General features: G+C 50.2%; 1 protein-coding gene across 25 annotated transcripts in view; it reads left to right on the plus strand.

Annotated features, from left to right (window-relative positions):
• The window catches only part of DYSF (dysferlin), a 225478-nt gene that overhangs the window by 48555 nt on the left and 161792 nt on the right, over window positions 1–15131 (plus strand). For 14 of the 25 annotated variants that reach the window (XR_007150698.1, XM_047851369.1, XM_047851378.1 and 11 more), the window contains exons 4-7: window positions 1678–1783; window positions 12828–12942; window positions 14185–14277; window positions 14638–14849. Coding sequence is in view for 24 of the 25 variants with exons in the window: in XM_047851369.1 (XP_047707325.1) it covers window positions 1678–1783; window positions 12828–12942; window positions 14185–14277; window positions 14638–14849 (526 nt within the window). In the remaining variant the exon portion in view is untranslated. The remainder of the gene's footprint in view (window positions 1–1677; window positions 1784–12827; window positions 12943–14184; window positions 14278–14637; window positions 14850–15131) is intronic. The other 11 variants (XM_047851376.1, XM_047851380.1, XM_047851381.1 and 8 more) reach the window with 1 other exon arrangement.

Here is a 15131-nt window from a genome sequence, read left to right on the forward strand (position 1 = left end):
CCCTACTGTTCTCTAGAGTGGCTGCACCGGTTTGCATTCCCACCAGCAGTGCAAGAGGGTTCCCCTTTCTCTGCGTCTTTGCCAACATTTGATGTTTCTTGTGTTGTTAATTTTAGCCATTCTGACAGGTGTGAGGTGGCATCTCATCGTGGTTTTGATTTGTGTTTCCCTGATGCTGTGATGCTGAGCATCTTTTCATGTGTCTGTTAGCAATCTGGATGTCTTCTTTGGGAAAATGTTTATTCATATCTTCTGCCCATTTCCTAACTGGGTTATTTGTATTTTGGGTGTTGAGTTTGGTAAGTTCTTTATAGATTTTGGATACTAACCCTTTATCAGATATGTTGTTTGCAAATATCTTCTCTCATTCTATAGGCTGCCTTTTAGTTTTGTTGATTATTTCCCTTGCTGTGCAGAAGCTTTTTATCTTGAAGTCCCAATAGTTCATGTTTGCTCGTTTCCCTTGCCTTTGGAGACGTGTCTAGTAAGAAGTTGCTGTGGCCAAAGTCAAAGAGGTTGCTGCCTGTGTTCTCCTTTAGGATTTTGATGGCTTCCTGTGTGAGCAACCAGTTTTAAAAATCAGCTATTTAGGTCAAGATAGAAATTTTATCTCAATAAAGCTTCATAAAACCTGTATTCATAAAAACCTATATTCTAATCAGTTGTTACAGACACTAGAAAAGAAGGAAGGCCCCAAATAATAGGTGTGCTGTTTCTTCATCAGGGAAAAAAAAAATTAAGAAGCAAATGATGAGAGCACCCCTGTGGCTTTTCGTTGTTCACACCCTGACAGCAATATGCAGGAAGCACACAGAAGTCTGATACGACATCAGGCGACAGTTCTGATAGACACGGGCCACTTGCTGTTCCTGATTTCCGGCCACCGCTACAGAGATGCAGAATGCAGTTTGCCCATTTCTTAGCTTAGGGAACACACACATTTTCCTTGGCACTCTTTGAAGGATCCCTTAACTGATTGTCACTCAATCATCTACTCTTTCCAAGAGCCCATACATTTATGGGACTCCCACCTCTCAGTCAGAGGTGCTGCCTTAGGTGTATGTGGTGTTACAGTCCTGGGCCTCTCTTGGGAGTGGGACATGTCCACCCTGGCCCAATTTGCTTTTCTCCCTGTCTCTGAAGACAGGAAAGACTGTTTTTCATTTATGATCATTGCTGGCCGAGGCCTGGGAAAGCGATATAGATGGCCAGTGTAGATGGAGGTTAGAGGGGCTACTGCACCTTCAGAGCAACGAAGGTGTGATGGCTTTCAGGAGACACGGGTCTGGTGGATTGTTGAAGTGTGATGGGCAAGACAGCCCTTATATGGGAGTGTCCAGGCAGACAGGGGTGATGGGGCGAGGCCTCTGGGGAGAGGCAGAAAGGGGTCAAAGTTGACCTTGGGAGAAGGTGTCTCTCATCTGTGTGCAGGGAGAGGGGCCTGGCCCTCCTCGGATGGTACATGGGGTGGCTGGGGGCAGGGTGCTAGGGAGCATTAAGGGGTCCTAAGGGACTGTGGTGTTCTAGGCAGATCAGCTTTGCCTGCAGGGTGTTTGTTTGTGGGGTAAGGTGGTAGGGTCAGGGGTGGGGGTGGGGGTGGGGGTGGGGGTGGTCTGTTGGGAGAAGAGTCAGGCACATTAGGCTAATTCTTTACATTCTACTTTTCTCTCCATTTAGGTTCTTGGGGGAAGCCAACATCCCACTCCGGGAGGTCCTTGCCACCCCCAGTCTGTCTGCGAGCTTCAATGCTCCCCTGCTGGACACCAAGAAGCAGCCCACAGGGGTAAGTGCGCACTGGGTCTTTGCATCAGGCTAGTGTCTGGTCTGAGGACTTGCCTTTCTGACCCAAGTGGTGTTTCATAGTCCAGCTACCAGCAACCAGGCCAGGCCTTCCCTGGCTAGAGCTTAGGGTGCTGGGGAAAGGAACTGGCATGGAAGAGGTGGGAAGGGGACAGGAGGGGATCCTGGCCCCACCTGCTGGGCTCAAGTCAGCCTTGTTTCACACCAGCTTTGCCTGTCCCCTGGGTCCCCTCCTGCTCTGGAGGGAGGTACAGTCACCTCCTGGGACTGGTTTTCCACTAGAAACCTGATGTCTCCCCAAGCTTCCTGGGCAGCCTTGGTTATGGCTCCCCCAATCTCCTTGGCAGCCCTCCCTCACCACCCAGCCCCCATCTCTGGATCTGGAATATCTGAGTCATCTGGGTCACAGATCACAAGGGAAGGGGGACAGACATTTCCCTCCCCTGCCCACCGGGACCTGTCAGACCCTCTTCCTTTCCTCCATTGTCCTTCCTGCCCCTCCCCCAGCCTTTCCAGTGCTTTCCCAGTCCTAGCAGACAATTTCCAGCTCTCATCTCTGGCTTCCCGTTATTTTTAGGGAGCTAAATATATGCTGCAGGGTTCTTTCTTCCTGGTCAGTAGAATTCCTGACCTTCCCTCTGGGTCAGCTCCACCTCCCAGGATGCACTGGGGGACCATCCGTTTGGAAATACTTCCTCCCAGTGAGGCCCTGGGGATTCTGGGCTGAGTTCTCTTAGACACAGTGGGGCTATCTTGTGTGTGTGTGTGTGAAGGGGGGAGGCTCTTGGCTGACTTGGTGAGTCAGGAAGTGGCCAATCTGGGCAGAACTCTGATTGGAACTACTACTGGGTACTGAGAACTGGGGAAAGAGAGTGACTGACTGAAGTCACATAGCGAATCCATGTCCAAATAGGGACAAATTACAGGGTGGCACATATTTTAAACTCTCAGGAGTAGAAGAGACTTGAATGGATTCCTGGTCCACTGTGCTTCTGATGCTGGAATTTCTTCCCAAGGCATCTTACTTAGGCCAATGTTGGCTGGATGCTTCCCTGATGAGAGATGTTACTTCCCAGGAGAATCCATCCCTTTCTCAGATAGTGCTTATGGGCAGAACGTTTGGGTTTAGTGCAGTGATCACTCGTAGGTTTGTAACCTCTTTAAGAGCTTTCCAGGTGAAATCTGAAACCAGCTCCCTTTCAAGGAAGGCAGGGAGAGAACAAAGAAAGAGGCAGGGCACTCCAGACTGGTAGGCAGCCGGTTTAGTAAGCAGGGAACTTACCTATGAGGCTTGTCTGGGGCAACAGCAAGATAAGTAGATATCTGCACCCATCCACCAAATCTCAAAAGTTTGTATAGAGATCTTAACTGGGTTCAGTCATGGATACCATCCAGATAGTCTCAATGCCATGTCACTAGCTCAAGACGATGCCCGGAGCAGTCTTTGGGAGCAAGGACGGCAAGCAGAACTTACATTCCAAGGATGGTAGAGGGGGTGAGGAGCGTCTAATTGTCTAGGTTTAGCTCATGGGTCAACTGGTGGGCGTGTCCTCTGATAATCTCCTTCAGTATCACTGAGCCTGTCTCCATCACCTCTTGATCCCCCCTTGTCCTCCATCTGAATTCTCCAGTCTAGTCGTGCAATCTAAGGGTTCTAGCACCAATTTCCAATGTGTGTATGTGGGTTTTCCCCCCACACCACCAAGCAATTCTCTGACACCAGCTGGGTGTCCTACAATTCAACTCAGTTCTGACACTGTCTATCCAGAGACAGCACTGGGTTAAGGGCTTAGTCCTGCAAGACCTTCCCTTCCCCTTCCGATGCCAATCTCAAGTCCAGTCTCTAGGCGGAATGTTCTTATGACCCCCTCCTTGGGTTTGATTAATTTGGTAGAGTGGCTTACAGAACTCAGAGAAATATTTTATTTACTAGATTACTGGTTATTATCCAACCTGGAAGCTCTCCAATCCCTGTCCTTTGGGTTTTTATGGAGACTTCATTGGCAACTGAACTCATTTCACCAGCCGTGGAGGTGGTGGGGCTGAAAGTTCTACAACCTTCTAATTGCAAGGTTGGCTCCAATAGCGACCAGATCCAATCCTTAGGTGATTTCCATTAGCACAACAAAAGACACATTTATGGTTCTTATCACTTAGGAAATGCCAAGGAGTTCCCAAAAGGACCTCTGTGCCAGAATCAGGGACAATGACCAAATATACATATATACACACATATATTTGTAATTAGAAATCACAGTATCACATCCACATAGACAAGAAGGACTTCAAGCACTTCTGGATTCTGAGGAGGACCACGGCTTTCTCTACAGGTGTAGAGCACTGATGGATGAACTGTACGTAGCTGGTGAAGGAGATACTTTGAGTCAAGGATCTGGTTGGAGCTTCTCCAACAAACCTCAGGGCTGGGCAGCACTTTGTTGTGTATTGAGCCCCTCTTTTAGAGTTCCTCTAAAACTTCTTTTAGACCCAATCTCAACAGGGGGTGCCCCCCCCCAACATCAACTCAATTCTGATACCATCTACCCAGAGACAGTATCAGATTCCACAAATTAAGGATTCAGTCCTACAAGTGTGCCTCCACCTTCTACTTTAGATGCCAGTCACAAGCCCCAGGCTGTCTCCTGTGCTTCTGACCAACAAGCTACAGATTGGAAGTTTAGTGACCTTCTCCTTAGGTTTGATTAATTTTCTAGAACAGCTTACAGAACTCAGAAAAACACTTATTAACATTTACCAGTTTATTAAAAGATTTGATAAAGGATATGAATCAATAGCTGGATAAAGAGATACATAGGGCGAGGTCCTGAACAAAGGAACTTTCTGTCCTTGTGGAGCATGGGGCCCTGTTCAGTGGCATATGGAAGCATTCTGGTTCCCTAAACATAGGATCTCTCTGAAAAAAGAGACCAAAAAACTTGAGTTTTTAATGGAGGCTTCATTGTTATCATGATTGACTAAGTCATTGGCCATTGACTGAGTCAACTGCCAACTCCTCTTCCCTTCCCAGAGGTTGGGAGGGATGGGACTGAAAGTTCCAACTCTCTAATCACATGGTTGGTCCTCCTGGCAACCAGCTCCCACCCATGAGTGGGGTCCAAAAGTCACCTTCGTTAATAATAAGACACCCATTTTATCTTTATGGCTCTGAAGTGTTTTCAGGAACTGTGGATGAAGACCAAATATATCCGAGAAGTATATTTTGGTCACCTGAATGACCAAATATGTATTTCTTTTAAATCATTAAATCACAGCCCCTGGTACCTCCAACCGGGGTTTTTAGCTTCCTGGATGTGCTGCTAAAACACCTCTCCACTCTTGCTCTCTGTGCATCCATGACTGGTGTTTCCTGAAAGTTCTCCTGCACTTGTGCCTCTCCAGGCTTAGAGGCCCATCCAGCCCCTGAGACACAGCTTTTCATACCTGGACCCTGTCCATGGGGCTGAGCCAGGTTGGTGACCATCCCTGGATGTCTCATCTCACCTCTTCTCCTCTGGTTCTTTGTTTCCGCACTCTGTTTGTGCTTCATGCTCACCCGCTGGGAACCTGCTGCCTTCTCCTTTCTGGGTTGGGACTCCTGTCTGACTGCAGAAATTGCCAATTCTTCATAGACCATGTCTTCAAGAGCGGGGTGTGAAAGCCAGAAGGTGATGGATGGGAGAGGAGGTCTAAGCCCTGCATGGTTTAGCCCCCACTTGAGCACAGGCTAGGGGAGGTGGGGCCAGGAGGCAGCTCTGGCCAGTGGAGACTATCCGAGTCCATTTTCTAGTGCCTGTGATAGTGCTAAGTCACAGAGCAGCCCAGGCAGGGGCCCCAGGCCCCAAGACCATCTGAGCTGGGGCTTCCCACTTTGGGACCTGGGGATGGTTGCAAATGGAGCGGGAGGCACAGAGAACTGAGGTTGTACTCAGAAGGGACAGGGAGCCCTGTCAGAAGCTCAGGATTCTACTAGCTATTTACTGAGGCAGATTTCTGGGCTGGGCCTAATGGGCAGAGCATGTCAGGCATACCCAATTGAGTTTAGCTCAGATTGTCAAAGCAACCTGCTGAGCGAGTGATAGGAGTGAAGACAGGGTGCAGGATCCTTGGAAAACCTTGGAAAGACTGAGAGGAGGAGGAAGGCTGGGACAGGTTGTGAAATCCTGCTGCAGGCTGGCCTATAGACTACATTTACCCAAATCCCTTCAGATGTGGCACACTGCACTGTGTGCCATGAGAAGATACCACATCTGTCCTCAGACAGGTTCTAGACTGAAGGGGAAAACACTATCCCTGTCCTGGGGGAGCGTCCAGGCCTATGGTAGTTCTGGACACACATGGAGGAAAGAAGCAACGTACTCACAAATTTCCTTTGAGAGCAGCTTGCTAATGAGCGTGTGGACACAGCATGGAAACTGTTGGTATTACCTCAGTCTTTTTTTTTTTTTTAAGTTTATGTATTTATTTTGAGAGAGAGAGAGAACGAGGGGCAGAGAGAGAGAGAGAGGGAGAGAGACAGAATCCCAAGCAGGCTCCACACCATCAGCACAGAGCCTGATGTGGGGCTTGAACTCACGAACCACGAGATCATGACCTGAGCGAAGCCAAGAGTCTGATGCTTAACCGACTGAGCCTTCCAGGCTTCAGTCTTCACAACCAGAGGCAGATCCGAAAATGAAACCTGCTGGGTGACAAGGAAACATGAACCTCAGTGGTGTGGTGGGTTGGGAGCCAGGAGGGCACTGTGTGTGTTGGGAGCAGGAACTGGTGGCGAGTGGATGCACAGCTCTGGTGGGTCCCTGAGTTTCTTTTAAGCAGTTTGAAGATGCTGCCAACCATTCCTGCCTCAGTCACGGCCACATCTTACCCACTCCCCCCCCCCCCCCCCCCCCAGCTTCTTAGGTGTTTTCTCAGGGAAAGGTAATAAATAAGACCGTGACACATACGGGGATTTCCTATCCTCTCATGCAGTGTGTGTCGGGGCAGGTGGGAGTGGGCTGGTCTAGGGTTTGGTCACGCTAATCAGTGTGAAGAGAGCCGGGGCTTAGGAAGCAGGCAGTAAGCAATGGACTGAGCTTGGTGGGGTGGGCGAAGGACCCCAGAGCTGGGTCGCATAACCTGGAGGAGGATCCGATGAGGTTGTCCTCTGCCTTTGTCTTTGGTTTCCTAGGCCCTCCTAGCCTGGTGACCAGACAGGACCCTCTAGAGTTCTGCGATATTATTGACTGTGGACCCCAAGATGGCAGACATGGGTGACTGAGGTTACCTGCTCCTCCAGGGCAGCGTGTTCTGGTGGACACATGACTGGCTGATAATGGTCTTGTGACGGGATGACGGTCTTGTGACGGTCCAGGGCCGGAGACTTGAACAGGGCTATCAGGTGGGGTACCTTGATGTGGACAGCCCCGGAAGGACTCTAGGCCAAGGTCATTTGGTTTGCAAGAGCGCAGAGCTCACATACATCCTACAGGAGGAAAATCTCAGCTCTGGTTACGTCTGCAGAAAGGGACAGGCAGTGAGGTATGACATCATGGTGAAGGTGGGAGGTCCTGACCATGGGTGGAATCCATAGACATGCCCCTGTGGATCCCCAGTAGAGCTAAAGGCCTCCAGTATTAATCACCTGCAGCTGTGGTTCCCCAGAGTCTGTTCTAGGTCCTGGGCTCCAGGTCATCTGAAGCTGCCAGGGATGCCCCTGTAGTTCCTTGATGGGTAAATAAAAGATGGAGCTGGTTCTGTGCTGGAAGTCTCATTCAAGTGCCTGAATGAGTGACTGGAGTCTCATTCATCCACTAGGATGTTGCCACTTCTTCCGGAGGTTGGTGTGGGGCTCTCAGTGTGGAGGTGCCTGATGCTGCCTGGATGGTCTTCAAATTTCGGGGCTGCTGCTCCTTCCTGCTTCTCCTGCAGGGCTGCCCCCTTGCTAAGGTGTTGGCACCCAGGTCATGGAGAGCAGCAGCTATGCTCCTGCGGGTCCACCTTCTCTCTGACCCAGAGATGGTGTGCAAAGTCTCCAAGGGTGCAGGGAGGGCCTGGTAAGGGGGGCAAGGTTTGAGACGTAAGAAGGGGTATTCTCCAAGGGGGGCAGGGTCTGAGACGTAAGAAGGGATGTTCTCCAAGGGGATCTGCTCCTAGGGCCGGGGGACCCGAGTCACCAAGTATTAGTAGAGCTGGGGCTGAAAGGCAGCCAAGCTGTGCCCCTTCCAAGGTTTTGCTCCTCTCTCTTCACCACAGCGGGGTAGATTTCATACTGCGACCTGCAGCTCCTCCTGCTCCCCCGATCCTGCTCGCTCTGGTTTCCTTTTCTGTCCAACATACTTTATAATTTACACATCTATTTCACTGACTATGTAATGTCTGTCTCCTCTGCCAAGATGTCGGCTCCATCCATGGAGGCAAGAGCCTTTGCTTTGTTCGTGGAAGTAGTCTAGTATCTTGACGTGTTTGGCCCTTAGCGGGTGCTCCCTATATATTTATGCAGGGGATGATTAAGCAGAGTAATGAATGAATGGGTCAGGCCAGATACGTCAGGTAGGGCGCCCTCCACCTTTCAGAAAAGTGCCCAACACAGGCTGAGCCAAGCCATTACCCCACACCGGGCCAGCCTCATGAGCAGTTAGGCCCTGCACTTGCTTTAATTCTCTGCTGTTGCCATCTTGAAATTCCTAATAAATTTTTAACAAGGGACCATACTTGGGGTGCCTGGGTGGCTCAATCAGTTAAGCATCCGACTCTTGATTTCGGCTTGGGTCATGATCTTACGGTCTGTAAGTTTGAGCCCTGTGTCGGGCTCTATGCTGATGGTGTTGAGCCTGCTTGAGATGCTCTCCCTTTCTCTCTGCCCCTCCCCTGCTCTCTCTCTCTCTCAAAAAATAAATAAATACAATAAAAAACAAAAAACAAGGGACCATATTTTCATTTTGCACTTGGCCTGTGGCTGGTCCTAAAGTGGGATTCAGCATGAATGGGTAGGGGGCTTATTTGTCTCTCTGAATGAGATTCCTATGGTTATAGCGGAAGCACGTTTCTCAGGTTTTTAACCTTTTGTTTTAGTTTACTATTTTTTTAAAAAGTTCTTATTTTTTATTTTGAGAGACAGAAAGAGCGCACGAGGGGCCAGGCACCCCTAACCTTTTATTTTAAAATAATTTAAGTTTTAGAGAAAGGTTGCAAGAATAATACAAAGAGTATATTATTCTAAACCTTTGAGACTAAGTCTCCAACCTCCTGGCCTGTCACCCTGAATTTAGTGTGTATTTTCTCTGACTAAGGACTTTTCCTACAGAACCCACAGCCTGAAGAAACTGAAGAAATTAATGTTGATAACAGCACTGCCACAGACCCCCATTCAAGTTCATGTGTTTTCAACAGTGCTTTGTAACGAAGAGATCCACTTAAGGATTATATGTTGTGTTAGTTGTTTTGTCTTTATTCTTCTTCCATTTGGGAGAATTCTTCAGTCTTTCTTCGACTTCTACAACCTGTGACCTTGACGCTTTTAGGAATACAGGTCGGTTATCCTGTACGTCTCCCAGTGTGGGTCTGTCTGATGTTTTCTCGTGATTAGATTTAGGTTGAGCATCTTTGGCAGGAAGAGAATATTATGATGCTCTGCTGCCCGCGTTGTATCCACATTACTGAGCTTTTAACTTTGATCATTTGATTAACATCACATTTACTGGCTTTCTCCATTAATCACCAATCCATTCCCTTTTCTTATAGGTAGGAATTGTGGGGGGCCGGGGGAGGGGGAATGGGTACCTTGTGACTCTAAATACTCTGATCCTTATCCGATTTTTACCCGGCAGTTTTCACATCCATTGTTATTTCCTTGGTTGGATTAATTATTGCTTGGATGGTTGCCAAATGGTGATATTCTAAATCAATTATTTTTGTCTGCATACATCAGTTTGTATTTCACTGTAAGGAAAAGCTTTCTTCTATTTCTGTGTAGATTAACCTATTCCTATTTTATTCAATGGTTTAATCTGCTACTATATTTATTTTCATATTTAAATTGTCCCAGATTTGGCCAGTGGGAGTCCATGAAACTAGAGTTCTGTGTCCTTTTGACATGTTTCTATCATTCTTTGAGTATTTCTTTGTTTTCTGGCACAAAAAGTTTCCAGGGTCATCTACTTTCCCTGGCCTACTACTAGAATTAGTTACTTTTCCAAAAAGCCCAACTTGCCTTTTGATGAAGTGGGGGAAAGCCCCAGGTTGTTAAAAATACAGATGCCCAGGTCCACCCCTGAGATGCTGACTGAAATCTCCAAGAGTTCTGGGGTGACTGTGAGCGGGTCTGGGCACCGAGGTGGGGCTCCAGAAGCTCTTCTTTCCTCTGGGTTGCCGGAGCTTAGGGCACACGGCTCGCTGCCTGCTCAAGTGGCGACACCTGGTGGTGTTTCACAAGCTTGGACCGCCGTGAGGGCAGTCCCTTGGTTTCAGCACATGAAGGGTCTCATTGCCTTCCCTGGCCTTGCCCTGGGTCTCTGGGGATGCTGGGCTACACTGGCTTCCTTCCTTGATGTTCAGAGCCCCACCCTTCCACTGTCCTGCCCTCCCTCAGCCTGGCTGCCCCTGCCAAGACCCCAGTCTGGGAGATTCAAGCCCCAGACCTAGAGAAATGAAGGACCTTCAGCCCTTTCTGTCTCAGGACCAGGATTCCCACGCCAGGAGTTTCTGGAATCAGTAAAGATGTCTAGTGAATTATGCTGAGCTGTTCAGAGGATATGATGCATTATTAACAATTATGTTTATAACGGATTTGTCAAGGGGCGCCTGGGTGGCTCAGTTGGTTAAGCGTCTGACTTCGGCTCAGGTCACGATCTCACGGTTTGTGAGTTCAAGCCCCACATCAGGCTCTGTGCTGACATCTCAGAGCCTGGAGCCTGCTTTGAATTCTGTGTCTCCCTCTCTCTCTGTCCCTTTCCTGCTAACGTTTTGTCTCTCCCTCTCTCTCAAAAATAAACATTTAAAAAAAAAAGGGTTTGGGGCGCCTGGGTGGCTTAGTCGGTTAAGCGGCCGACTTCGGCTCAGGTCATGATCTCATGGTCCGTGAGTTCGAGCCCCGCGTCGGGCTCTGTGCTGACAGCTCAGAGCCTGGAGCCTGTTTCAGATTCTGTGTCTCCCTCTCTCTGACCCTCCCCCGTTCATGCTTTGTCTCTCTCTGTCTCAAAAATAAATAAACGTTAAAAAAAATTAAAAAAAAAAAGGGTTTGTCAAAACCTGGGAAATGCTTACTGTCTAGCATAATAAAAGAAAAGCGTTTAAATTTTTTTTATTAAATTTTTTTAATGTTTATTTATTTTTGAGAGACACAGACACAGACAGAATACGAGTGGGGAGGGCAGAGAGAAAAGGAGACACAGAATCTGAAGTAGGCTCCAGGCTCTGAGCTGTCAGCACAGAGCCTAACATGGGGCCCGAACCCACAAACCTCGGGATCATGACCTGAACTGAAGTCGGACGCTCAACCGACTGAGCCACCCAGGATCCCCTAAATTTTTTTTTTATTTTAGAGACAGAGAGAGAGAGCAAACAGGGGAGAGGGGCAGAGGCAGAGAGAGAGAGAGAGAAAGAGAGAGAGAGAAAGAATCTTAAGCAGGCTCCACGCTCAGCATCCTGACTCAGGGCTCGATCCCATGACGCTGGGATCATAGCCTGAGCTGAAATCAAAAGCTGAAAAAAAGAGTTGGACACTTAACCAACTGATCCACCCAGGCATCCCCAAAGCATTTTTTTTCCCAAAGCATTTTTATATACAGCAGGGCTATACACTATTTGTTTAAAAAGATGGAAGAGAATTGTATCAAAATGTGAATAAAGGTGGACTTAACGGCAATTTGTTTTCCCTTGCATTATTTTTTTTTTCTTTAAGGCTTTTGTATTCCCTAAACTTTCTTAAATAGAGCATTTATTATTTTGATCAATAAAAAGGCTGCCCCAGGAGGCTTGCTGAACCTATGGTACCAGGGAAGGCTGGGCCAGGCCCCCACTGGCCTAGGAACTGTAAGGCTGGAGAGTCTACTGAGGCTGTACCTTTTTTCAGGTTCTGGGGCTGTTTGAATAGTGTGAGGTCTTGGGGAGTTGTTCCATGGGGTGAAAAACAGGGCAGGCTTTCCTGGTCCATGAGAGTATGGTGAGTAGTACCTCTCCTCTTGGCTGGTCAGAGCTGGAATAGCTGGGGTTGAGGTGGGGGACAGGGGTGCACCTGGGAGGAAAGAGGGCTCAGAAAGGTGAGCAGCACCCCAAGACCCTCTAGAGTTAGCTGCTGCCTGAGCTGCCTGTGGAGAAACAGTGGGGGCGGTGGGGGGGAGGCTCAGCTAAGCAGAGTGGCCAAGGAGGCTTTTTCCTGAAGATAGCCCCAGGCTGAGAGATGAAAAATCCTGCAGGAGGGGCGCCTGGGTGGCTCAGTGCATTAAGCGTCTGACTTTTGATTTCAGCTCAGGTCATGATTTCACAGTTCATGGGATTGAGCCCTGCTTTGGGCTCTGTGCTGACAACCAACACCATAGCCTGCTTGGGATTCTCTCTCTCCCTCTCTCTCGGCCCCTTCCCTGCTTGCGTGCACACGGCCTCTCTTTCTCTCTCAAAATAAAAACATAAACATTAAAAGAAAAAAGAAAGAAAAATTCTGCAGGAGAGGTTGAATTGTGGATTCGTTTATAGAAGCTTATGATGTGCTTTATCGGCTAACTTAATCCCCACGTGACCCTACGAGGAAGGTACTATTGCTGTTAGTACTATCATTTTACAGGTGAGGAAGGTGAGGCATGGTGAGGTTACAGATCTTGACCAAGTCCGCACAGCTTCTGAGTGGTAGGACCTGATTCCAGATTCTGTGCTTTTGACCACTTGACCATGCTGATGGGCCCCTGGGGGAGGCTTTGCCACAGCCTCCTGCAAACCTGACCCCTGTTAGAGCCTTTTTCCTAGGTGGAGGGGTAAAAGGGATAGGAAGGATGCTGGAGGTGGTGGTCCAAGGCCAATGTACTGACCTGCTGCCCTTCCACTCCCATCTCTTCCAGGCCTCGCTGGTCTTGCAGGTGTCCTACACGCCACTCCCTGGAGCTGTGCCCCTGTTCCCACCGTCTGCGTCTCTGGAACCCTCCCCGACTCTGCCGGACCTGGATATGCTGGCTGGTGAGGAGCCCACCCTGGCAGGGCCCCTGGGAAGAAGCCCAGTAGCAGTGCTTAAGCCTGGGGGTGGGAGGCATAGTGAGGCTTCAGGCAGCCTCTGCTGCCTTCCCCAGGTTGGAGGCTGCCCAGTCCAGAGGCGAGAAGACACCAGTGGGTGGGGAGTCCTGAGAGCTGCCTTCCACCGTGCAGAAAAAGTGCCACTAGGATTAGCGTGAGGGAGCCCTCTTGGGGAGGGGCCATGTCTGGGCTGGTGCTCTGTACTGTTCAGCTCTCGGATGGGTGGGGGCTTCAGAAGGCATGCCTGTGCTAGGATGGGGTCAGTCCCAGATGATACCAGAGGCCCCACCCGCTCCCCAGCAGTGAATGCTGCCTGGGTCTGGCACTTAATAGGCCTTTGGTGATGGCATGTGACAAAAGAGCTGGGTTTTCCTTGAAAGAGCCCTGGGCCAAATTCAGGGTACATGAGTTCCTTTCTTGCCTTTGGCACCAAGTAGCTGTGTGACTTTGGGCTGGCCACTCTCCCTCTCTGGGCCTACAGTTTATCACTTGCGAAATGAGCAGATTGAGTTAACAAGTTGCAGGGTTGCCTCAGTTCTCTTCAGCTGCTTCTGCTGGCTCAGTCAAGGGAGGATTCAGCCCAGGGTGGTTGGCTTGCCGGTGTGGGGCTGGTAAGGCCTCCATGTGGCCCAGCCTGCTTGAATGTGCAGGAAGCTCCACAGAAGTTCCAGGTGGGGACGTGGTCATGGGAAAGAGCCTACAATTTCTCTCATGGTGCAGGGAGCTAGAGAGAGGCACCACATTAAAACCTGAGCGGCGCCTGGTGGGGGTGTGCCCTAGCCTGTCCTGCCCAGCCACAGTGTTGGAGCTTGGGGATAGGGAGGTCAATCTGGTTTGGGGCATAGGCTGCCACGGAGGGGAGGCGGTGGGCAGAAAGAAGGGGTGCTCTGGGGCACAGAGAGTAGGGAGAGTGAAGGGCCCCGAGTGTTCTGGGACCGCCTTGGAGATGGGTCTGACAGAGTTAGGTTCGGGCCACTCAGGGAAAACTCCCAAAGGTGACATATTCCTAGTCCTGCCTGGAAGGTAGTGAGAAGGGACAGTCCCCAACAGGCATGGGAACTGTTTCTGAGCTATTGTGCCAGGCTCAGGCAGGCAGGGAGAACAGGTTTGGATGGGGGTGCCCTAGGTTGGCTGCCCTCACCCAGCTCCCTCCTCCCCTCCTGGGGCTGTGCCCTGCCCACGTGCCAGGTGGGGGACAGAGCCGGGCTGAGACTTGGTCCCTGCTCAGTGACAGCACCGTGGACACAAGATACTCTGGAAAGAAGTGGCTGGCCCCCACGGGTGAGACACGGGCCAGGCTATCCTGATCCTGATCCTACCACCCATAACTGTCTCATTGCCGCCATCTGTCAGCTCTGGAGAGTGGGACGAGCTGGCCAGAGGGGCTGATCCTGCAGGACATGGCGGGGAGGGCTAGGGCCATTCTGTTTCCTCCCTGTTGACTAACTGGACTGACTGCCTTCAAGTTTCAGCTATTGGAAGCTCCTCTTCTTTCTCCCTCATCCATCCTGGCTCACTGATGGGGAGGGGAGGTGGGTGGTGGGTCTCAGCGCCCATGCCCTTTGGCTCCTCCATTGGCCAGGGGGCGTCCCAAGCCCAGGGCCAGAGGGACCAGCCCTTATTATCACCCTCTCCTCCCAGACACAGGAGGAGAGGAGGACACTGAAGACCAGGGGCTCACAGGAGATGAGGCAGAGCCATTAGTGGATCAGAGTGGGGCCCCAGGCCCTGGGGCTCCCGCCACCCCGAGGAAGCCACCTTCCCATCCACCCCCCTACCAGCCCGGGATCAAAAGGAAGAGAAGTGCTCCCACATCCAGAAAGCTGCTGTCAGACAAACCACAGGACTTCCAGGTAATGGGCTGACTGTCCAACCACAGCCTCCTCTGTCCAGGCTGGGCAGGGTCCTAAGGGCTCTCCTAGGTGGGAGTCTGTGGTTCCCCGGGCCCCTGAGAGACACTGAATGAGCAGTTCATGTGCTGGAGCTTCAGAACACAGCCCTGGTTTTGCTCTTTAAAAAAATGAGGCAGGAGTGTCACTGCAGAGATGTAGCGTATCTTTACATTTGTTCTGTGATTTCCAACTAGCTAGCTTTTGCTACTCAGGGTATGGTCCTTGGACCAGCAGCCCGAGCAA

The sequence above is a fragment of the Prionailurus viverrinus genome, chromosome A3 (assembly GCF_022837055.1).
Source record: "Prionailurus viverrinus isolate Anna chromosome A3, UM_Priviv_1.0, whole genome shotgun sequence".
NCBI lineage: Eukaryota > Metazoa > Chordata > Mammalia > Carnivora > Felidae > Prionailurus > Prionailurus viverrinus.